General features: G+C 35.5%; 1 protein-coding gene across 1 annotated transcript; it reads left to right on the top strand.

Moving 5' to 3' along the window:
* Positions 1-4,506: 4,506 nt before the first annotated feature.
* Positions 4,507-20,431, top strand: LOC125662400 (protein unc-93 homolog A-like). Its single transcript, XM_048894608.2, has 4 exons — positions 4,507-5,089; positions 9,551-10,639; positions 18,670-18,940; positions 19,435-20,431. The coding sequence occupies exons 2-4, from the start codon at positions 9,563-9,565 to the stop codon at positions 19,662-19,664; spliced, it is 1,578 nt and encodes a 525-aa protein (XP_048750565.1). The 5' UTR covers positions 4,507-5,089; positions 9,551-9,562; the 3' UTR covers positions 19,665-20,431.
* Positions 20,432-26,211: the final 5,780 nt, after the last annotated feature.

Below are 26,211 nucleotides of genomic sequence, written 5' to 3'. Positions count from 1 at the left end.
GTTGCAATAATATAGCCCTATCCGATTTTTTTTTTATTCTGACGTTTTCGGGATAGGGCTACAATTCCATAGGATCACCAAAATAGTGCAACATTATTTTATGAATAACCGATAATAAGCTTCGTGTATTAGTCCCAAATGTTGTTTTCACCAAAAGGAGTACCAACTTTGTACTCGGGCATGTTTTATAAAGGTGTTATTCAGGTGGATCAACTGAAAAATCTAAATATTGACAATCAGCGCGAAAATGTAGTTACTAGAGCCATTCCGACAAAGAAAGGAAAATCATATGGTTGCAGAAAGAATTTACACTCTGCTGATCGTTTTTTAACTTGGTATCAAATTTAAACCTTTTCAATACCGACGAAATAGCTTTCGCCTCCATACTTGTCCATTGATGTAAATACTACCTTATATGGCATATGCAAATAACTTAACAATCGGAAGTTGAAACTTCAATACATCAAACATGGCGCTCAAATATGAATCGAGAAATTGGAATGTATCGAAATCGTTAAAAACAGTAGAATAGAGCCTCATAAATCGTAAGTTGCAGGTTGTAAATTTATATATTGACTAAGAAACATCAAATATCATTTTATTTACGTAAAGAAAGTCAGCAATTCTTTAGACTGATCGAAAATGTTCCGGGAGTGAATCACTCCCGCATTTGCACCATTATGGAGATCTTTAAAAGGAGTTGTAGCCCTCTCCCACGAAAAACAAAAATCGGAGAGGACTACATTATTGCAGCTATTGTTCCACGTAAGAGCCAACCAACTCAACTGATTCGAGCATGTTCTGCGTTTGTTAATTTTCAAATCGTGACAAGCTACTAACAGATAAATTTATGTTACTGGGATTTCAACAGTCTTATATAAAAGTCACTATTTCGTAAATTCTCTGATCGTCATAACATCTAATTTACAAATACAGCCTGTGGATAGGTCGAATCCTGTCTGACGTTGTTTCATAGCAATTATACTGTTCTTTACATACTAAATTTGACTATGGATTACTCCGTTTATCTGATCGAGATAGAGGACTCATGGTGGGTCCGACCGGTCAGCAGGGGATGTTTACTCCTCACTGGCACGAGGTCCTATCTCTGGTGTGTCTGTGTTTGCCCTTCTCTTAATTTTGTATTTTTATATGAATTATGAGACTGATCACTGTTCGTTATAATCATATACGCGTTTTCCTATTAATTTTATGGTCACAAGGTCAAAGTGGACTTAATGAGATATTGTCTGTACTATGTCTTAAGAATCATTTGTTTGACATCAAACTTGGTACACTGGTACATCCTAAGAAGTAGATGACCACTATTGATTTTGAGGGCACAGGGTCAAAGGTCAAACTGGACATAGTAAGATATTGTCTGCTCAATATCACGAGAATCCTTTGTTTGACAGGCATCAAACTTGTTACACTAATTCTACTTAAGGAGTAGATTACCCCTACTGCTTTTGAGGCCAATGTACAAGTTCAGGAGTCAGATTACTCTGTACATAATTATATTGTCTGCTCAATATCTTGAGATCCTTTTGTTTGACAGACATCAAACTTGGCACACCTGAACATCCTAAGTAAAGTGCCCCTATTGATTTTAAGATCACAGGATCAAAGTACTTCAGAAATAAGAAAATATTTCCGCTTGATATTTTGTGAACCTTTTGAGAGCAGACATGAAACTAGGTAGATACAGTGATACCCCCTTAGAGGGTAGATGACCACAATGGTTGTCAAGTCACTAGGTCAAAGATCATAACTCAAATGACAAGTTATTTGGAAATGTCTGCATGAGAGAGAATGAGCGGGGGGGGGGGACTCTAGATAATAATTGATAAAGGTCTGACGGCTGATTAATATTAGACACTAGGGAGGTGCTCTGGTTTATTTCTCCATTTAGTAATAATTATTTGTTATAAAAGTGGCAGTTACTGTGTCTCACACCTAAAATTGTGATCTCTCATATAAATATAAACAGTTTTTGACAAAATATATATCTTTATTAAACAAAATAGCTAAAGACACAAAGTAGAATCATTAGTTTGTTGACTTTGAGAAAAACTTAGCACTCGAAACATTCTTTAAACTTTTGATTAGGCTCGATATTCCGTACATGAACAAGAAAATCAAGCTCATTTGAGTGTTTATTACCACAGAAAAATTCTACCGGAAAACACCACGATTGACGTGGGGGCGAAATATTGCTAAGAAGTAAATAGGTATTGCTAAGAAAGTTTAAGGTAGCTCCAACCTCATGTGACTTATCAATATTAATGGTTGAAAGTGGAAAACCTGTATGAATTTCCACTCAGTATAGGTTGATTAAATCGATAACCAAAGAAAATATGCATGTTACCACCTTTTCAAAGATGTCAGACATACAAAAACAGAAGCAAAGGACAACATCAGAAAATCATAAATTTTTGTGAAACAAAATAATAAAAATAGATAAAAAATTGTTAAAATGACAATTTTTTTTACGTCAACAGTTTAGAAAAACTGCTAGTTTACGCGTATAAATATGCATACATTAATTGTGGATATTCGGGAAATTATTGCATAATAGACATACATGTCCAGTTGCGGAAATACCAGTATAGGGGTTATCGTCCTTGACAACTTTTTTTCATTATAAATAATTGATTATCTATAGATAATATAAACTTTTTCACTATCAATAGTTTACCAGATTTTTTTATTTCATACAGTGAATAAAATTCCTCTAAAAGATATATTTCTATCATGCGTAAAGTTTTATTTCATGAAGATTTTTGCAAAAACCCTATGACATCACATGAAGATCGATCTAACATAAGATGCTCATAAACCCCTGGTATTGCTAAGAAAGCTCTATGTATTCTGGTATTGCTAGGGAAGTCCCATGTCTACCGGTATCTCCAAAGACGTTGGTATTGTTGAGAAATGTCAAGGTCGTTATAGGGTCTGGTGGTATTGCTGAACAATCTCTAGGTCAACCGGTATTAAGAAATACATGTACCCCCGTCCTTCGGTAAAGGTAAAGAAATCCCAGGTCTATTAGTAATACTAAGAAATCCCTACGTCCAAAGATAATGCGAAGAAATCCCCAATGCCTTCTTAATCGAAATACAGTTTAGTAGAAAGGATGGCAGTAATAACAGTATTTAATTTCTCTCTCTCTCTCTGTTTTCTTCTCCAGTCAGATATTGGTTCTTTTCCTGATTTTAACAGAACGATAATTTGAACGACTAGCGGTAATGGAGAGAGGAGTCCAGTGTCATCTCTCTCCGATTTGCCGGAATCTCTGCACTTTATTTTTTACTGGTTGTGTCGGTATTATTGATTTTTATAAAAATGAATACTGTGAATTGTCCAAGAAAACTGTACAGATATCATGATAAATATATCACCAGCATCCAGCAATTATGAATTGAGAATGTAACCCGATTATAGCTGAAGTAAATGTTGATTATGTTACCGCCGTTTCGTGATCGCTCTGTGATTTAGGTGGGCGATAGAGAGAAAACATCACTGTCTTTTGCTTACTCCTAATGTTAACGCACTCGGGAACTTCATGTGACAAATGTTTAAGTTTGGCATTGAATTATTATTTAACATAAAGTACGCATTGTGCATACATGTACATGTATATTGGTGCAATTATAACCTCATAGAAGAATTATAATTTTTCACTTTTTAAATACTTTTCAGAGATTAACTTGATTAAGGATATTTCCAGATTTTCTTGAACTATCCATGCTTTTCGGTTAACACGATACAGTATACACGGATCAGCCACGGTTAGTTTAATATTCGGGTTACGTGTTGCACCACAACATGGAACCTCTAATAGAAGGTAATTTTATGGAATGAAAGTTAATGTTGTTATCCTACAGGGCCTGTCAAAATTTGGTTTTTATTATAATTACATCATACCGTGTTTTACGGTATTCATTTTAGATATCTGATGGAAATGGCATGAAGAGTATTTGTGGAGTGTGAGTTGAATGGGGCATAGTCTTGTCCCTTATTGCGCGTTAGTCTATGCTCCATGTCTGTTAATTAGATCCCTAAAGTCAATGACGTAACAGCATCAAAATAATTACCAAGATACAAACGCCCACGACAAGATTAACGTCTGACACTGCATGTGTTTCCTGAAACTCGTGAATAGATTGATATAACATAATGTCCAAAATACAGCAAAAACATGACACATATATGAGGCATTTTCCATGCTTAGACGTCCATTAAAAATTAAAACATAATTTCAAAGTTTTCATTATTTTAATGAAGTACATAACACCCTATAAATCGAATAGTCCGTGCAATAAATACTTTAATATTAATGACACTGAAATCAATATTTCTCTATGTTCTGATATCAAATAAAATTCTTGGAAATTGTTTACTTTTCATTGATTTGTCCTTTGTGAAACTGTCGATTTTGATTAGAGGAGAAAATCGTGCATATTGTCTAACAAAACCGTTCTCTTGCCGACTTTATTAACATAGATAACATAAAAAACAACGTTTGAATTAACCTAATCCTATCAAGACAATGCAACAAGCTGCCAGGCAGAATATATGTGAGCGAAAAGTCTAGCGTTCAGAAAAACACTTTGCCTGCTGTTTCACAAAAATGCATATATTACAGAATAATTATGAACACCGGCCTGTGTATATATAGGCAGCGGACTTGTATCCCGTTTTTTCCAATAACAGAACAGTCATAAAATGTTGTTACCGATTGTAGCTAGAAAGATCGGCGAATCTCTCAGTTCGGAAGGTGCCTTCAGAATGGTGAACATGGGATCTCTGCTACACGAGTGCAAATAAACAGGAACTCGAAATAAATCTAGGATAAGACGATTTCTGAAATGAAAATTGTGGAATTGAGGAGGATGATCCCCGGAGAGGAACTTGCAGGATAAAACGATTGAGCGTGAGAAATGTACAGACAGCAACTCTAATTGGTTTTATTCACCAATTAATGTAAAAACTATCAATCAATAGAAAAATCGGGCGAGAGTCTGCTCTGATTTATCATGAGATTCCAGGAAGCGGGCATGAATATTACGTGGACTTAAAACAGCAGGTAGGTTATGAAAACCTCAATAAGAACAACCCATCGTAGAGACAGTGTTATCTGTTCATGTCCAACAGATGTATGTCAAACATAAAACTTTACTGTATATAAAAGTCAAAATTTACAATTATGTGTTTCGAAATTCTTAAACCATCTTGTTCTGAATCATTCAATGTGTAACGTCGAATTGATTTCGCTTAAAATGGTTATCATTTCCCCGCGGAGATATATTTGTTTTCAAAACGCGGTTAATTACCACATCATGTCTTGATCTCATTGTAGTGTCCCCCGGATATATATCTATACGACAGCTGTAGTTCTTACATGCATATTTCTGTTAATAAGGGTTGGATGAAGTGACCCAGATTTTGTGAATAATATTCGCACTCTTTGATGGACGAAGCGGACGTGATCTTGCCTATTACATTAATTAGGCGACCGATAGAAAAAAGCATAACTGTATAATACACACAAGTAGTTCATCTAAAAGTGCTCTAAATGAGGTCGGATCGATTTGTTACTCATTCTTAATTTCGATTCACGGTAGTGTAAGACGAGTTGTACTTATAATATGAAGAAGACATGCAGTGCTTTGAATTATTCAGTGATCTCTGAAAGAAACGATTAGGCGAATTTCCTACGTGAAGTTCTGTTGTGTTCCATGAATCGAATGACTTTATTATTTCCACACAATTAAATGCAGAATTAGTTAAAAGAATTTACAGGAAAAATGTTCTCCATTCCTATGTCATCTCTGCTACTTAATCACTAACAACATTTAGCAACAAAAATAGCAAAATGAGACAGCAACTTTCATTGCATTCATGTACATCAAAAACGAAACCCCCCAAAATGCCAGTACATTCCTCACAAGAAGGTGATATTCCCAATTCATCATGAAGAATGTTGTTCTAATATTCAGTTTCCTAACGTGTCGATAACGCCATGTTTTGTGATTAAAGTCCTGATGCCACCGGACAGGCGGCCAATAGTTCTCCAATTTGTACAAATCTGATATCCTGAAACGTTACAGACGTTCTATCAATTCAATCCCAGAATTCGAGTATTTTCGGGAGGAATCATCTTTGAAATATATCAATTGATCCAAAGAATAGCTATTATTTATTTTAAATACTTTCATCAGAATTCTAAAGGATTTACAGAAATCACACAGCATTACAGAAAAGAATCGACAAGAATTTAAAAAATATAACTATGGTCTCAGATTGATAATAAATATAAACTTTCAAGAAAAAAAAATGCATTTTTGATCCTTATGCTCGAAGATGCGTTTTGTGAAAGTTTCACCGATATTGAAACTGCATATTGTCGATATCAACATTGAATGTAATGAAATTGGGTCTTTTAAGCAGAGAGTCTGTCTTTTGTTTCTCACATTTAATGATAAATAAAACTAACATCCCCACTTTCAAAGTGAAGATAAAATACAAAAGGCGTGTTTCTATCTTTGTGTACATAAATCTGTCATCATAAGAGATTTGTACTCGTGACTTTTCACTGAACTATATCCTTTCCTTCACGCAGTAAATTCTGGTTAATTTCCCAAAGAAAATTGAGGATTTTTCTTAAAGCGGCCAATCCAACGAAACAATAAGTAAAACAGAAACAAGAACTGCTCAATAAGTAAAACAGAAACAAGAACTGCTCAATAAGTAAAACAGAAACAACTGTTCAGTAAGTAAAACAGAAACAAGAACTGCTCAGTAAGTAAAACAGAGATGTACATTGTATATCATCCCCCCCCCCCCCCCCTTGCATTCACATTTAGTCAATAAAGTGCTCAATAATTTAAGATTAGAAGAGAAATAAATACTGACTGAATACATCGTATGTAGAAAGTGAATATATCGTTTAGATTTCATATCAAGTTTTGTTAATATGCAGATTGATATGCAGACATACTATGCCTGGAGTGTCTTCTACGGTATCAACTATTGTTATTAAATATTTATGTTGGGCCGCGATTTACAATATGATAGTGCATTACCTTGAAACTTGACTATTTAGTCACAACATTGTCTCATACTACACAAACATTATTTCCAAAGTATTCTTTTAGAGACGATATTGGCTATTGTTTAATACTACATGTATTTATAGGCATTGTAATAAGTTATACCACGACTCATTATTTAATGACAATATATTTATATACATGATGCGCTTTTAGTGACAACATCCTTTAATAGTAAAGACAATACGATCGATATCAGTCATTCATTGTCAATATTTCAGGTATATGATATTACACATTATACACGTATCTGTTGTTATACGTTGCGTGTACATCGGACAAACAAGTTTATACAAACATTTATAATCTACGTGATTCCTGTGAACCAAACACTCCCCAGACTCTTGTATACGCTAAACTTTTAGTATTTAATAACAACGGTAGGACAAGTATCATTTTCAGTGCCTTCAGTAACATCACATTCCGGTAGATGAAGCGGTAAAGCGCTTGCCTCGTGATCGGAAGGTTGTGGGTTCAAACTCCGACCGCACCAGACTCCCGGCGCTAGAGAGTCTCTAGTTAGAAAGTCGACTGTTCCTTCCTCATATGTTCGGTATTAGTAGTAAGTCGCCGGGAGAAAACTATGAATGTGAGGTAGGCGTTGACATACATGTAATATACTAACTGGTCGTGAGAGCCTAGTATATAATCGGTCAAAATCTGCGGCGGATCACCTGTAGCTGGTGATTTCTCTACATCTAATTAAAGAAGTTCATTGATGAGTGGTCTTTAAATAAATCACCTATTCAAATAAAATGCATATACGGCCTCAGGAAAATTGATAGTATGAGAAGCAGGATCGCAGTGTATAGTAAATGATTCATTTTTTCTACGAATAGTCACAGATAGATTTATTGACCTGCTGTCGTACACGGAATAGACCAGCTTATTCACTAAATGCAGACATAAAAGAGGTTTAACAAACATATGGAAACAATACTACATATTACAACACATCACCCATACCAACTGGTAGTTTATTTACTCGTAACCACAACATTTCAGCTTAATAAAGAAGGTGTTGCACGTCTCAAGTTAATTTCCCTAAAGGTGTTGCGTGAGATATCGATAAAATAAAGTTATTCAAATATATAATAAAATAAATTGGAACTTATATCTTGATTCAAACATTTTTTAACAGAAGTTTAAAAGACGTGTATTAACAAGAATTAACCAAAATAATTTGAGTTTAAATGAAGCAATAAGCGATGCATATGATTTTTAGCGTTAAAATAGAGGGGTATCCCCGAATTTCAGAAACACTGCCTCCGTGAAACAAAATGAATTTAGCATGAACATGTTCTTCGAGTTTTCCACTAAATAACTGTCCCTTTGAAATTTTGTTTCACGAGGGCCTTTTTTTTTTTTTTTTTTTTTTTTTTTTATAAAAAAAAAACAAAAAATCTAAACAATTTCACTGATATCATTTTCAACTTCACCTGTACGTTAATTTTCGATTGCAACTTAAGTTCTGCTGCTTGGTTCAGAGGATAAGGTCGTAGGATTTAATGTGTAAAGAAGTCATCTTTCTTAACCACCGGGTTCGAATCCCTCGCGGACACAAGATTTGTTTTTCAATATTACGTTTTCCTTCTAGATTTTTTTCTTAATTGAAACACACTGACAATGTGCCGAGTTTGAAATAAAATTCCAACCTAGACACTGTTTATTTTGTGAATGGGAGTCGCAACAAACACACCGAATACAGCATGTGATACCTGTGTTTTAATAGTCAAGGCTGTTAACGAGAATTCTTATGTTTTAAAGATTTGAAAGCAAAATGTCAAACAAGGTAAATAACTGTTAAACAGTATGAATGGATAAGACAATATGTATTCCAGTAGAAAATTGCTATGGCAAATCAATGTTTTCAGATGCTTGTACTTGGAATTTTATTGAACTTTATTAATGCGTATTAAACTTCCCGTATTTTGTTTTGTGGTAAGAGTTATGTACAGATAGTTGTAGAAAATAATACATACGAGTATATAAGAGCTTTTAGACTGTAGTATTATAGAATATTAAATATTTGATACACTCTTAACCCTATACATTGTGTCTGATACTCAGAAAAAATTAAAACAATTTAATTTTCACGATTTTAAAAAGTATGTTTAGACTATGAACGGACACATAAAATATTTTAGGCTTGCCCTTAAATGGCAAATACATGTACGTAATACGAGTTTAAATAGGAATGAAGGTAAGTTCTACGTCACTAGTATTTAGGGAATATTACCGCTTCTGTGCAACACCCTGAAAATTTGTGTGTGGTTGACAATCAGTTCAGTGACTATGATAGTATTTTCCTCTTTCAGTTATATTTATGATAAAAGGGTATGGAAAATAGAATCCGCACTAGATTTCCTTCATGGAAAATGTACAAGCAGTGAAATAGTAAAGGTAGAAAACAACTTCGTAACTTTATTTTATAGTTTTGCAAGAAGATGGCGACGGGGACATCAAGCATTGAGGTATGCCGGGAAAAGCTGCTAATGGCGTCTTTGAAGGCTCCTTCTCAACAGCACATTAACGCCAACCTCTTGGTGTCTCTACCGGACTTTGACAAAAGCCGACGGAGAAGTACCATACATTCCTATACACTTTCCAATTATCACACTCTTCCCCAAGACCCCGATACCCTCCAAACGGTACGGGAGATGAGCCAGGGAAAAGCACTCAAGAACGTTATAGTTTTAGGATTAGCGTTCATGTTTATTTTTACAGCATTTGTTTCCTTGCAAGGTCTTCAAAGTTCTCTCCATATCAAAGACGGTGTCGGTGTGTTTTCACTCTCTAGTATATACGTAGGAACCATAATTTCCTGTTTCTTCGCCCCGTGGATTATACAACGCTTCACCACAAAATGGACTATGGTAATAACTTTCGTGTTCTTTACGGGTTATTTTGCCGGAAATTTCCATCCCGAACATTATATGCTCATTCCCCTAGGCGCTCTCCTGGGTCTGCTGGCGGGTCCACTGTTCGGAGCTCAAGCTACCTCTATCACAACTATAGCATTGGCCTATGCTGAACATTCTCATATGCCAGACCAAGATCACGTCATAAATAAATTCATGGGTATTTTTTGCGGACTTTATCGAACCAGCAATATATGGGGAAATCTTATTACAACACTCGTCATCCACAAAAATAATTCAGAAATGGAGGGTATCCTCCATAATCATTCCAACCGATCTTGTGGTTCAAGATACTGTCTCAAAGATGACATCATGGACGATCTATCTGAGGACCTGCTCGTAACGATAGACAGCAACACAAAGATCATGCTGTTGAGCATTTACATGGGCTGTGGGGTAATGGGTATCGTCACACTCATCTCGCTGTTTGACCAGCATAAACGGAGAAAGAAAACCCATCCTTGTAATGACGATGAATTGACGTCATCAGAGATATTCTTATCCACATTAAAAATGTTCAGGGATTCCAAATGCCAGCTGCTAATTCTTATTGTGGTGTTTGTTGGCTTGGAGCAGGGATTCATGTTCAGCGATTTCACCCAGGTTTGTTATTATCTTATATTGTACAATTACACGTACCCACTTTTGTTGAGGTTGGTATCATACAGATACATGTACTAATATTTTTAAGTCAATACGACGATTTAGCTACATGTACCTGAGAAATACAATATTCACCAAGCCCGAGCGAGGTGAATATTCTCCTCTAAGGATAACTTAATCATCTTGTTGACCGAGAAATCATTGACCTCTTGTATTAATGAATCATTCGAAACATCGAAACTCAGCTGCCAGAGCTTACGAAACGATAGCTAGTCAGCCATCTTTGTTCACAGCTAGAATGCAAGACATAGACAAAAGTGATTAGGGTTTATAAATGATTACCGGTTACTAGAGCTTACGAAACGATTCCTGGTCAGTTATCTTTAATTACAGCTAGACCTAGTTGAAATCGATTAGAGACTCACGTGTTCATTGAGCGACCAAATTAACTATCACTCTGGGAATTCCCAAATTATTTTTAACCTGATGTTGGAAAAATCAAATATTTAATTTATATTCACTTCGAAGACATGTGGAAGTGAAGATAACGTTCTGAGTTTTTTCTAGTTTGTTGGATCTCAGTCATTCAGAAAGCACGGAACTATTCATTAAACAAAACGAAATACAAGGTATTGACCGAAATGAAACCGAGGACATTCCTTTAAGGAATACAAAATATAGAGTTGGGCAAACACAGACCCCTGGAAACATTAGAGGTGGGATCAGGTGTCTAAAAGAGATACGCATCCTTGTCGACCCGTCCCACCCTCTGTGAGCCCTATATCTTGATAAGGTAAACAGAGTAATCCGTAGTCAATTCAGTGTGCCAAGAACGGCCTATAATCGGTATGAAATGCGTCAGAGACCATTTGACCCCACGATAGGGTGTATTGGCAAACTAAATCATTATTACGACCATAGAAGTTGCGAAATGCTGACTTTACACGAGACTGTTGAACCCCTTGTAACATCAACTTGTTTGTTAGTAGCCTGCCTCGATTTAAACAAGAGGCCCATGGGCCACATCGCTCACCCGAGTTACCTTGGCCCATACTCAAAGGTTTTCCTTATATATTCGCACGTAAAACTTTGATCCCCTATTGTGGCCCCATCCTTCTCCCAGGGGATGCATAATTTTAACATACTTGAATCTGCACTGTCAGGAAGCTTTCACGAACATGTAAATGGAAACCTTTCTGGCCCAGGGATTCTTCACAAGAAGAGTTTTAATGATTTCCCCTATATTCTTTGATCCCCTATTGTGGCCCAACCCTACCCCTGGGGCCATGATTTTAACAAATTGGAATCTGCATTTTGTCAGGATTGATTGATTGAATATTGTTTTACGTCCCTCTCGAGAACATTTCATTCATATGGAGACGTCACCACTGCCGGTGAAGGGCTGCAAAATTTAGGCCTATGCTCGGCGATTATGGCCATTGAGCAGGGAGGGATCTTTATCGTGCCACACTTGCTGTGACACGGGGCCTCGGTTTTTGCGGTCTCATCCGAAGGACCGCCCCATTTAGTCGCCTCTTACGACAAGCAAAGGGTACTGAGGACCTATTACTAACCCGGATCTCCACGGGATCATTATGTCAGGAAGTTTTCATATAAACTTTTCTGGCCTAGACTAGTGATTCTTCAGAAGATTTTTAATGATGTTCCCTATATATCTGTTGTGGCCCCATCCTACCCTCGGGGGCCATGTTTTCAAAAAACTTGAATTTGCACTCTGTCAGGAAGTTTTCATGTAAATTTAGACTTTCCTGGCCCAGTGGTGATTTTTAAATGACCTCACCCTATTGTTTGCATTTTTTGGTGATTATCTTCCCTTTGAAAGGGTCATCATTTGAATAAACTTGAAATCCCTTCACCAAAGGATGCTTTTACTGTATTACATTCAAGACTAGCATAGAACTTGTTTGAGAGAACATTACAAATTTCATAACAATTTGATTTAAAACAGCGTCAGGTATTGCAAAACTATATAATAACCAGCCTAATATTACCAGAAGTACGTGACTTATACATTGACCCACTGACCCTACAATCAGGAGATTGTCTGTAGGCTATGATCTTGCATTCGATTAGCACGGAAGAGCACATGTCCCCAAACTGAGGAACAGGTTGGTTGGTTGTATTTTATTTTTCACTCATATGGAGACGTCACCATTGTCGGTGAAGGGCTGAAAGGTTAGGCATATGCTCTGCCCTTACGGCCTTTGACCAGGGAGGGATCTTTATCGTGTCACACCTACTGTGACACGGGGTCTCGGTTTTTTGGCGTTCTCATCTGACGGACAGCCGCTGGCGGACAGGTATAATAAACTACTACATACTAGTACTTTGCATTCGCACGACGTGTAACTACAAATATCTATGCTGAATTAGGCAATATTCAAATCATGGGTTCAGATACAACTCGCCCGCATTCTTGCGGAGATGGTCCAAATTTGCAATGCGTAGTATTCATTTGAGAATTGGTTTCTGCCATTATAATGTCAGAAACACTTTAAACTAATAATCCAAGATGCAACATGATTATAAATAACATTTTCAATCTATTTGGATGATATTTTAGAATCTGTAATAGCTTTGTACCTGCAGGAAATTTATGATTCCAATGTATTGTGCGGCACACCGAATGACATTTCCTCACCTTTAAACATTTTGCATGGAATCCCCCGCGGAATCGACTTGATAGCTGCTCAGCATGGTTTACATTTCAATTTGATAAATTGTGTGGCCACATCTAGACAGTGTGGAAAGTGCTAAATATTTCTGAAAGACTTCGTGAGATATTACTTTTACATTATTCATTTTTATAGGATGATTTAATAATTAAATAATGTTATGGAATAAAACACAATGCCATGTAAAGGAAATTTGAAAATATGTTCCTCATTCGCGCAGTTTTGGGAGTCAAATTTTCATTAGATTTATATATTTCATTATAAAAACCAAGAGTTGCAATTTACGCTAAGAATCCATATCATGCCAATAATTTATCAACAGCATAAGAAACAACTTAGTCCCAAAGAGCGATGTAGGAAGAGGCCCACAGGCCTTAACGGTCACCCGACTACCATAGCCCATATACAGACCTGTCAGGGAATCTCATTGCATTATAGCCTCATTCTGGAGTCTTTGATGTAGACCTTTATGATCTTTCTAAATATGCATACAATACAATTCCCATTCAATTACATTAGAAGGAAACATGAAGTTTGAAGAACCAATTCTACATAGAATTATACTATACTAATTAAAAGTTACCTGAATAAAATCAAAGTTTTGGATTATGATATCTGATCGTTTTGTGGACACAGCTCTGAAAACATTGAACGTATCTTTGTGTTTTGTGACAAGGTAGGAACTTTGTGAAAGCAACTAAGCTTACATATTTATGAGAAAACAACAAACAGAATTGGTTTCAATGTATCTAATATTATTTTTTGCGACTGTCCATAACAAAATTCAAACGAAGTAATAAATTTCATAATTTTAAATACCAAACAATATATATATATATATATATATATATATATATATATATATATATATATATATATATATATTTATATATATATATATAGTTGTGTTATATAAAAAATGTAATACAAAAACAAATTCAGTACAATCTGGGCTTTATGGAAAATATTTTTGATTAATGTATTTCCACTCTTCACATGGTTACTGTCAACCTTGATATCCTATAATAATTATACTATGTGTGTGAATGTCATTATCAGATACTACGTCTCTATATGAGTGAAACATTCTCAAAAGGGACGTTAAACAATATAAAATCAATCAATCATTATCAGTTACACTGTGCTATAGTTGCAAATGAAAAAAAAGTTTTGAAAAATTTAACCCCCCCCCCCCGATGAATTATATCTGTGATTTTAGTAGACAGCTGTATCCCCTCCTCTAAATGACTGAACTTCAAAAAATCGAAAGAAGATTTCTTAAAATATTTAAGCATTATATACTCTATGACCATTTCGGCTCCCCCTGGAATCAGTACCCCTGCCCCAGGGGTCATGAAATGTTAAATTGTAAAATTTAAAAACGTTATTTCTTAATTTTTAGGTCATCCAGGTGACCTATTGTCGTTGGTCTTCGTCCGTTAACTATTTTACTTTTTTAACTTCTTGAAAACTACAAGGCCAGTTGTTGCCATTTTTGATGTGAAGCTTCTTTAGGATAAGAGGAGTGTAAATTGTGAAATTTATTAACTTAACTCCCCCAGGGAGTAAATATTGTGTTTCTGATTTAAATCATGAAGAAACGTCACTCTATGATATGTCAGAAAAAATATGAAACAATCACACATAATTAACTATACTTCTGGAAGTCCCTGAAAATGCATAAATTAGACTCGTTTACCTAAATTGTAATAACAGGTGGATGGATTATTCTTTTGCATGCTTTAAAAAAACTGTGATCCTCATTTTGAAGTCAAGCCTTATTTATTCTTATGTAATTCTTAGCTTAAGGTATCATTAAAACTGTTTTGTAGGGATTAGCCCTACCGAATAGACAATTCCCAAAACACAAGCAATCAAAACAAAAAAACGGCGAGTTTTTCTGTTTGTATGCAAAAATGAAAACATTGCTGTAAATGAAGTAACCATAGAAATGCTTTGTATTAGTTGCTTTAAAAAAAGTAATGTGTCAATTTCATGAATTGCATTTTTCTTTTGTTCGTTTTGTCGATTTTTTAAGATTGAAAATCTTGAAAAATTGTTAAGTCCTACGAAAATTAGAACACCAGAAAATTATCTCCCTTGCCTTGAAGAGCATTTCAACCAATGAAATAATTGAAAATTTTCACTTCATGCACTTTCTACCAATGAAAAAAGAGAGGAAGTGCAAAGTCCGAAGACTGTAAAACACTTCAACTCTGTATACCGTCTTCCAAGGAAGACGGTAATCAAACAGTACAAGCATCGCCTGGCCATGAAGTCTCACCAAATTCAATAGCAATTGTTGTCTGTTGTCACTAACCAACAACTTCCTTTTTTACAACAAGCTCAGTTTCAGGAAGTATATGGTTGCCATGGAAACCATGCACTTCATTTTTCACAAATTCATCTTTCAAAACAAAGACCAGAATTTCTATAGTTCCCTTGCTCAATAATTCATTTTAACCTATTTTCATACTGGTATCTGTGTAAATATAAATAAAGTTAGGAGGAAAAGTTGTGTTAAATAAAAAAGGAACAAATCCAGTATTCTGACACTTTTACATATTAATATTTCTATTTTAGTCTATATGCACATGATTATTAATGCCTGTATACTGTAATTGAGGTGTTTAAAAGAGATATTTAACATGCCATTATTTTGGATAGAAAATACAAGTATGGCCAATTGAACCGGGTTTCCATGGCAACCAGTCCCAAGCATCACAACATTATGATATTCTGTGGTGTATCAACACATTATAAATACTTCCATAAAATATCATTTTTCCTCATAAATCATGGACACATCATTTTGATCATTGCATATAACTGGTATTGAATAGTAGGTCAAAGTCAAAAGTCTTGGTAGCAAAAGCAAGGCTCTTTCTATGTGAAATATCAAAACTCTATCCCTTTGTTTCAAAAGATATACATGATATACAAATGTAGTCCAGAATATAGTTTTTAAAAAGTAGGTCAAAGTCCAAAGTGAAGGTCACTAAGTCAAAAGGGCTTGGTACCGAAAGAAACTTTTCTTCATGAGGCATCGGTATATGAAATATCAAAGCCCTAATCTCTTGCGTTCAAAAAATATAACCCGTGTTAAAGGTTTTGAAAGTAGGTCAAAGTCCAAGGTGACTAGGCCAGACGTCTTAGTATAATAATGCCTTTTCATGAGGCATCTATACGTAAAATATCAAAACCCTATCCCCCTTGTTTCAAAAGATATAGCCCTGATTAGTTTTTTCATTAAAGTGTGAAGCCGACACGGTGGTCATGACAATACCTGTAGCTCTCTGGACAGTCGGTCCGACGAACTGAAAATTAGAACGTCCACCGGGGGCTTCTTGGCATGTTTTATTAATCATGCATCAAATCACAACGGAATTTGGACTTTAAAATATGTATTTGCAAACGAACAATTTCTTATCATGGGGGGGGGGGGGTTCACAAAATAATGGATAGCTTGTATCTTACGATAATGAAATCATACTTCATGCTTTCACGAGTCAGTGAATAAAATTTTGTTGTAGTGATCTGCCTAAAGGCAATGAAGATATCCCGGAGAAAAAAGGTTTAGACCGAAGCGGTTTTCTTCCGTTTTCTCTGACAGTAATACTTTAATTTCCTGTGATCTGTTATTTGTCCTTTATACGCTATAACTTTAGGCATCAATAGTGGTCAACTGAAATGAGCTGATCGGAACAATTAGATATTTTCATTGTGTAAATCATGTTTGTCAAGAAGGGTCATCTTACAAGAAGAAACAGAATCTTTCAATGATTCTGTATTTTGATAACAAGGGGTGGCTTCATAGGAAAATGCACCATTATCTTGTGTTGCATTTTGATATATGTATAAAGTCTATCGTAAATTCAGCTGACGTAATAATACTTTTAAATTAATTTAAAATAGTTCAGAATATGATTTAAAAGCATAGACCCCAATGCTTCATCATACAAAACAAAACATCACCCATTCCTGAATTAGCAATGAATTCCACAGTTCACCATCCTGTAGATACTCTGGAATGTAATTTGAGAGTAGCCCAAACGATTCAATTTCATTTTTAACCTTCAAACATAGTTTCTGTTGCCTTACAGTAAAGCCTCAACTTTTACAAAGTAGCATTTGTACCTTAATAGAATTGTTAATTAAGACCAAATTACAATTTACGCAGCCGTGCATTTTTATAAACAGAGTATGATGAGACCATTTCAGTAATGAGTTTTCATCAACAATATCGTCAACCAATAAAAGCATTGTAACAATTCTGTGTATGTCGGCAAACAAGGGTTCGAGGCTAAAGTTTGTGAATTTTATAGTCGGACACTGTAAGCCGCGGCGGTGATACAGCATTTCGATATGGAGATGCAACGTTTATCAATAGTCAATATCAAAGCTTCAATACGCTATAGCTAGTTGAAAGGGCGTTTTCCCCAAATGATAAAATGTCAACGAAAATGTTCCTTCAAGAAATAATATCCAGGGGTAATCAGTGATTATGTTTTCAATGAAAACATGTTTATCGATTTAAAAACTTATTCTGTTCCACTTCTTGACATAAAGTACACGTAACTGTATAATTGGTGCTACACGCGTATCTAATCATTGAGGTTTCGCAGATATTTAACTTCTAAAAAGATATCGGCTCATGAAGGAGTCAAAGAGGCTGAATTGTATAATAAAGAAATCAATCAGAACAACATTGATTTTCCCGGCCCCGGCGGAAGCTATCAAGTGCAAATCGATGTTCATTCTCAAAGCAGATCCTCAAAGTTTTATTTGCACAGTGCTTGGTGAAAAGGAAATGACTGTTTTGTAGAGCCAATTACCTAGCAAAACTGCCCCGGCACGCGTTGACTCGGTTGTTGAAGTGTGTTTGACACCTGTAAGGAGGGCTAATTCCAACTCCCACCTCACCGCAGTGAAAAATGGGGAAACAAACTAATTGGCAATATAGTTTAGGCTCTCGTGAACAATAGCATTATCTGTTTCCATCAGACAAGACATATTTTCAACAGCATTATAAAGAGGCTGTTTCACACCGCCGTAAAATGGCTGAAATATTGCCAAAACTTAAACTCTAATCAATCTTTTACTCAGGAAGTTAGAGAAATATATAATTCTAGAGAGAATGACGACTCCGTTGACATAACACTCAGGTTTCAAAAATATTAAATTATTTCGTGTCGCTAACACTTATATTATCTCGTTGCATCAGATACCGCCTTCATGTTATACAACTAATACAAATGTATACATGAACACTGTGGTGTTCTTTATGATGTGTTTTTTATAAACTGCTTACAATGTATTAAATCTGATTTTCAGGCCTACATAGCCTGCACTTTGGGCGTGTCCCAGATCGGGCCGGTCATGATGTGCTTTGGCGCCGTGAGCTCCACCAGCTGTATCCTGATCGGAGTCTGCGCCAGTCGCCATATCAAGAGGTTCGCCTTCATTACGGCTGGTGCCACCTTTAATATCGGTCTCCTGATTGTCCTGTGGCTATGGAAACCAACGCAGGATGACATACCAAACTTCTTTGTTGTGGCTGGATGTCTTGGCCTCTGTGACGCCATTTGGCAGACTCAAACCTACAGTATGTGTATAGTGTATATCGAATGGTTGTCACACACAGAAAAAATATGAATGTGGGACAGGGAAAAATGATCATTCTGTGACAAAAAAGCAGTTTCGGTCAAGTTGCTTTTGTAACTCGTACACAAGACATGTACAGTATTGAGTGATGATATAATGATTCAAAAGTCGTATTAATTTTTCGAACTATCATTCATAGTGAGTTTTCCTAACATTCGTATTTTGAAATTTGATGTCTACAGGGAAGTATATTTAGGTTAATGTTAGATTTACAGTAATCCACTTCAAGCAGAGCTTAAAAAGATAATATACTAGTAATAGCCTGATACAACGACACATTTGCACGAACCATTATATCGGTTTTAATTGGTCAAGCTGCCAATGATATTTTGAAATGTCTGTTATACCCTTAATTTGTAATAATGGAGTCAGATGGTGGCGGATTTTTGCCTTCCAGTTTACTGACTAATGACCGAATTCCTCTTTGTCTTACAGCACTCTTTGGTGTTCTTTTCATCGACAAACAGGAAGCTGCCTTTTCCTGTTACCGGATGCTGTACGCCACGGGATGCGCAATAGCTTTTGGATACAGTTACTTCCTCTGCGTTCAAACCAAGGTTATCGTACTAGCGGGTGTATTGGTGTTAGCGCTGGTCATGTATTGTGTGATTGAGATGAAGGTACAGCTACAGAGTCAACACATCAGGGACATTGTGGCTCTCTGAACTGAGTCAGAATATCAGAGACATCGTAGTATTATGAACCTCTGAACAGTTTCAAATGATCAAGGCTACTGTAGTCCTCTGCGCAGATTCAACTGACCATGGACACGGTGGCCCTCAGCAGATTCATCTCACCAGGGACACAGTGGCCCTCAGCAGATTCAACTGACCAGGGACACGGTGACCCTCAGCAGATTCAACTCATTAGGAACACTGGCCCTCTGAGCAGATTAACCTCATTGAAATCATAAACATGTGAGCAGAGTCAACAAATTCGAGACATGATGAACCTCTGAGTAGAGTCAACATATCAACGACATTGTGACCCTGAGAGTAGAGTCAACACGTCAGCGACATTGTGACCCTGTGAGCAGTCAACACGTTACGGATATTAGAGCCCTAAAAGCTGGTACTTCTACGACTCCAAATCTAGTCCGTAGTGTTTAAGACAGTCACATTAACACGTGTGTATAATACGTAATCCCTCACAAAAACACAATCATTGATGCATGGGCAACTATGATATCAAACGTCCGTCACTTGGCAGATGAACAGACAAGTGTTATAATAGTATATGCTCAGAGGATACCGAAAGCAAACAAATTAAGTATTCTGCTTTCACTTCGCTATAAGTGGGTGTTCATAATTTATATTTACATTAAATGGTTTATTACTAACATATTTGTTGTAGACATTTGATTTCGTATGTCTGCATTCACACATGTGACGGTATCATAGTGTATAATAAAATTACATGTAGAAGTATCAAATCGAAAAGTTGAACTTAACTAATCTTACATCATAGAAAAGAATTATCCTCTTCTTATTAATCAAATGATCAATTGAAGTTAAAATATGTGTGACGTTTGTCTAGATTTGTGGACTATATTTTTCACCCAGTGCTCTCAGTGGAGCTTCATCATGAAGAAGCGGTCAAACTGGACAGTTGTGGTGTTTCTGTTGTTTAGCCTATAAGTATGTAGTTCGCAATTATTTTTAATCGAAATCGTAAATAATTGCACTTTGTAAAATACAGTACTATGACGTGTTAAACATACACACATGTTTATAATGGAGCTACATGTCCTTGTGTTATCTGATTTGTAGAATCATTTTTCGAATCATATTTACTTTAGCATACCTGTACTTTAAAATATATGTGTATAGCGAAAGAAAGAAATTAAGGAGGTATACTACATCGTGGTAATGGCTGACTTCCGTTCAAAACATGAATGGAAATGGAGATATCAGCAGTATTCGTCTATTCCGTTTAGATTTAATTGACTAGCGGAGTAGCTCAGTGGGTTAGCGTGTCGACTGCTGATCTGTAGATCGCGGATTCGAGTCCAGCAGGGGTTTTATATTTTGTTCCAGATTACTTTCTCCTAAAACTGCTTTTTTCCTTAATGCAAATTTAAAATCTTTCAATTTCAAAATATTGTTGTACATATCCTCCACTTTTTCATCCATATCAAATGTCCAAGTGTAGTGTCCCTCCTTAATGCGGCGACAACATGAAACAAGGATACCTGGTGTAGCATTTTTTAATATTTCGATATTTCAGAGTATGCAGTAATGACAATTGAATTGTATTAAGATAACAGTCGTACATATATTGTATTAAGTACTAGTGACATAGTCTCTGTAAGAATCATGCAAAATCGAAGAAAGTGGCATAGTCCTATCTGATGATTTATTCTAAAAGTGATTAAAAAGTAAGTATGAGGTTGTCTTTTGATCATAAAATGCACTCAATGTCAATAGAGATAGTTACATGTATGTACAAAAATATGAGTTTGTGTATATGTTGTCGCACAGAATGTTTACTTTGCATGTCTTTATATACCATTATGATGAAGAGTTGTGTAAGTTTTCGTTAAAAACCAAGATTATCAGTATGCTACCGTCTTCATGATTCTTATAGAGACAAATGTTTGTAAAACATGTCATGTCCCCAAGTGCAATAATGAAAATTGCTATACACATACATCATTCAATCGATGGTAGTGCTAAAAACAATTCAAGATATACTGAGCGGACAATATATTCCTATGTCTAGAGTAGATTGACCCTTGGCCTTTGATCATGTGACCTAAAAATCAATAGGGGTCATCTACGCCTTAGGATATACCAGGGTATCAAGTTTTATGTCTGTCTAGCAAAAGGTTCTCAAGATATTGAGCAGACGGTATATTCCTATGTCCAGTTTGACCCTTAACGTCAAAATCAATAGGAACAGTGCGACATTTAACTTCGGACACAACAAAGTCCGGACTTTTTGCGACTCTTTATGACAAGCATTTAGAGAAAAATCAAAGGTGCACATAGTGGGAGTTTTTAGCAGTATGTCATAGTCCAAAGTTGCGCTCATAAATCCTTGTAGAAAAATAGATATAAGCCTTCAAAGACAAAAATCCCGTAGGTGAATGGTGGGATTTTAACACCTACTAAAATACTATCATAAATAATCCTATGGGAGACAAAATCCTAATAAGATAGTCCCATACTTTTCAGTAGGATAATTAATCCTATTTAAAATGTTTTAGGAAAAAAACTATATAGTACGTTGGTAGGATAAAATATACTATGTATGAAATATTACATAGGAGATTTAATGCCATAATTAGTCTGACATTAGGATTATTTCTCCTATTTAATTTGCATTTTGTCTGATTTAAGTTATACTCTGTAATCCAGTATGTATCATACAAGGATAAGTAATAATTCTCTATGTCGGGGAAGCAGAGGTGTTTCCCAGGCCAATCTTAACTAACCTTAACTATAATATAGTGTACTTACTATGTATGGCTGTTAAATAGAGATTGATTGTTTTGCTGTTTTCCGCCACACTCAACAATTTTTCAGTTATCTGGTGGCGCCGAGTTTTTATTGGTGGAAGAGAGAACCCAGATACAATGTACCTGGGAAGAGACCACCGACCTTCCGAAAGTAAACTGGGAAACTTTCTCACTTACCGGCGAGAGAATGGATGTTGCTAACTGAACTAATTCAAGCATTAAAATCAAATTCTCAATGATGCTGAAAACATCAGAATGATTTGATAATGCATTCATCAGCCCATTAATCCTTGATTCTATCATTCGATATTGTCTAAGCTGGTATCCTTTAGAATCTTTCATTTCGCCAAAAAATCACAAAACCTGAAAAACCACGAGTCTAGAGTAACCCTTTCAGTTAAAGGGACATGGACAGGATTTGAGCTGAAATGTTTAAATTTTATTTTTCCATTTTGAATGTTTACAATGCTTAACCAAGGTATTTCTAATGGTCAGCATTAATTTAAATGTCAGTTATCGAGGTAAATGGGAGATACAGAGCTCATTATTCTTTGTTATGTAAACAAGGCTCGTGCCATGTTTTTGTGTACATAGCTTAAATATCGTACTAGTAAAAGTTTCGTTTAAAGCAGGTGTTTTTTTTTTAATTTACAAGTTAATTCTGAACACAATAAAATAGTATTCAGTGTTTGTCACATCTCATTTTGTTTTAAACATGCTATTTTCTAAGCAATCTACATGTAAACAGCAGCATGACACGAGCCTTGTTTACATAACACAGAATTGTGAGTGCTGTATCTCGCATATAACTCAACAACTGATATTCAAATGTTGGTTGACCATTACAAATACTTTGGTTAAGCATTGTAAACATTAAAATGGAAAAATAATATTTAAACAATTTTCAGCTCAAATCGTGTCCATGTCCCTTTAAGCATGCATATAATAATTTCATATATAGGTCTAACCTCAATTAAGATGTTTCAATCGGTAAACTGGGTCCGAGGAAAGTCGGATAAATTGAAGTTAAATTACACTCGCCTAAGAATTAAAGACGGGTTCTCTTCTAACCATAACCAATCTACACATTATTACTATCAAGTAAATAGTTCTCAAGATATTCAGTGAACAACAGGTGCAAAACAATATGCCCCTCTTCTTTGAAGGGTGCATGATTATTTCAAACGGATGGTAATCGTCTATACATTAAAGAAAATGTAAGTTTGGTCCTTGATATCACTAACGACGAAATCAAGAGTCATAAGATTTCAATGTGACTCCGAATACTGACCGATACCTGAAGAAGGCAACATATTAAGTGGTGTTTACAGACATACCGTAGAAAACCTATTTACTAACTTGTTTCATGGTATTAGACTCCCCAAATGCAAAAGTGAGATGGTTGCTTGTACATGTATATTGTTCACCGTCCCACATAGAATATTTCACTCATATGGAGACGTCACCATTGCCGGTAAAGGGCTGCAAAATATTCTATGTTCGAGGATCTTTATCGTGCCACACCTGTATGGAGTGTCAAATAAGCATAACATCAATTATTTGAAGATATCATCAATTCAATTATTGCTCTCTTTAATTGAATTAATGCTTGCATTAAATCAATTATTGCTCTCATCAAATGAATTAATGCGCGCTTCAATTCAATTATTGCTCTCATCAATTGAATTAATGCGCGCATCAATTGAATTAACGAGAGCAATAATTGATTTAATGCGCGCATTAATTCAATTATTTCTCTCTTCAATTCAATTGATGAGAGCATCAATTTCGTAGAAATATTGCTCGTAATAATTGATTTAGAGCTCGGTATAAATAATTTGATGATCTCCTCAATTCAATTGAAGATATCTTTAATTATTTATAATGCTTTTGTATAAGGAATTAATGTACGCATCAATTCTTTAAAAGAGAGCAACCATTCAATTAAAGAGATCATTAATTCAATTGTGGATATGTTGAATTGAAGATATCTTTAATTATATAGTTGCTCTCTCTAAAAGAATTATTGCTCTCTTCAAATGAATTAAAGATATCATTAATTCAATTGAAGAGAGCAATAATTGAATTAATGCGCGCATTAAATCCATTATTGCTCTCATCAAATGAATTAATGCGCGCATCAATTTAATTATTGCTCTCATCAATTGATTTAATGCGCGCATTATATAAATTATTGCTCTCTTCAATTGAATTGTAGATATCATTAATTCATTTGAAGAGATCATTAATTCAATTAAAGCGCGCATCAATTCAGCAGAAGAATTAATGCTATCATCAATTCATTTAATGCGCGCAATAATTCAGAATTGAAGATATCATTAATTCTTTGAAGAGATCTTTAATTAAATTGTTGCGCGCATCAAATGAATTGAAGATATCTTTAAATATTTGAGTTTATGTTAATTTGGCGCTCCATACACCTGATGTGATGGGTGTTGCTAAAACGCGGAACGGAACACGGAACAGAATTTAAGAACTAGACTGATTACTGTAGCTAATATAACACCCAAACTTTGTTATTTTATCTTTTACAATGTTGTGTTCGGGAGGGGGGGTGGGGGTGTTATTCATTGGATATTAAAGTCCTTTTCACTTTCAGTATGAATATTTTTTTTTAAAAATTATTATTATTTCTGTATTACGAGATATATTTCATAGTAAGTTAATGATTTTAAAATTCATATGCATTAGTATGAGACCGTAAAAACCGAGGACCCGTATCACAGCAGGGTGTTGCTAAAACGCGGAACGGAAAACGAAAAGGAAGACGGGACGCAACAGAAAACGGAAAATATTGTTTGTCATAATGTTATGAGGAGGTCAGCATTTTGCAAAATAAAAGGTTTATCATGAACCAGGGAAACATAAATTACAGAGAGAGCGGGAAGTCATATCCACAGAAACCACCGTTTCATAAACTTCATCATCCGAAGGACCGCCCCATTTAGTCGCCTCTAACGACAAACAGGGTACTGAGGACCTATTCTAACCCGGAAGCCCACTGGAAGAGCAGGGACAAACCAGCCTAGCCTACATTTGGCCTGCAATATTTCTACGAAGCACGTAGCCTGACCATAAATACCTTTCCGTTTGGCCTCCGTGTGATATCATATACATGTACTACAATTTTGTTCAGTTGATAGTTATATAAATTTTCGAACATCGCAAGCCTGTAGACAAAAGACATTGCACGATGCCCGCCTGGTCATTTTGCGGAAGAGATGCGCTGATCAGAGAGCAAATGCACGATTTTAGGGGTATTGCTAAAACGCGGAACGGAAAATATTGTATGCAATAATGTTATGAGGAGGTCGGCATTTTGCAAAATAAAAGGTTCATGTACAAGGGAAACAGAAATTACAGAGAGAACGGGAAGTGATCCACAAACTCCACCGTTTCAAATACTTCATACTAATGCAAATATATTTTGAAATGATTAACTTACCATGAAAAATATTTATAAAGAAAAAGAACAAAATAATCATACTGAAAAAGAGTTAAATTTTCAAATTTAATAACCAATGAATCCCCCCCCCCCTCCAAAAAAAAACAACCCAACATTGTAAAAGATAAAATATTTTTTTCAACAATTTCCCCCAAACACCTTCTTAAATCGAACTTTCTTTTATTCATAATTTAGTTCTACAACTGATATAATACATGTATTTATGTATCACACCAATTTTTAAAGCGAACGAGTCCGGTGTGTATAAAAGGTTTGCCTCATTTGG

The sequence above is a fragment of the Ostrea edulis genome, chromosome 1 (genome assembly GCF_947568905.1).
Source record: "Ostrea edulis chromosome 1, xbOstEdul1.1, whole genome shotgun sequence".
NCBI lineage: Eukaryota > Metazoa > Mollusca > Bivalvia > Ostreida > Ostreidae > Ostrea > Ostrea edulis.
Note: the sequence above shows the minus strand (reverse complement) of the source record. Positions and strands in the feature narration are given on the sequence as shown.

Bases quoted from the DNA above. Each gene is read 5' to 3' on its own strand.
- LOC125662400 (XM_048894608.2), top strand. From the start codon at position 9,563: ATGGCGACGGGGACATCAAGCATTGAGGTATGCCGGGAAAAGCTGCTA. The intron at 10,640-18,669 runs GTTTGTTATTAT...TCTGATTTTCAG, and splicing joins TGTTCAGCGATTTCACCCAG to GCCTACATAGCCTGCACTTT. The intron at 18,941-19,434 runs GTATGTGTATAG...TTTGTCTTACAG, and splicing joins TTGGCAGACTCAAACCTACA to CACTCTTTGGTGTTCTTTTC.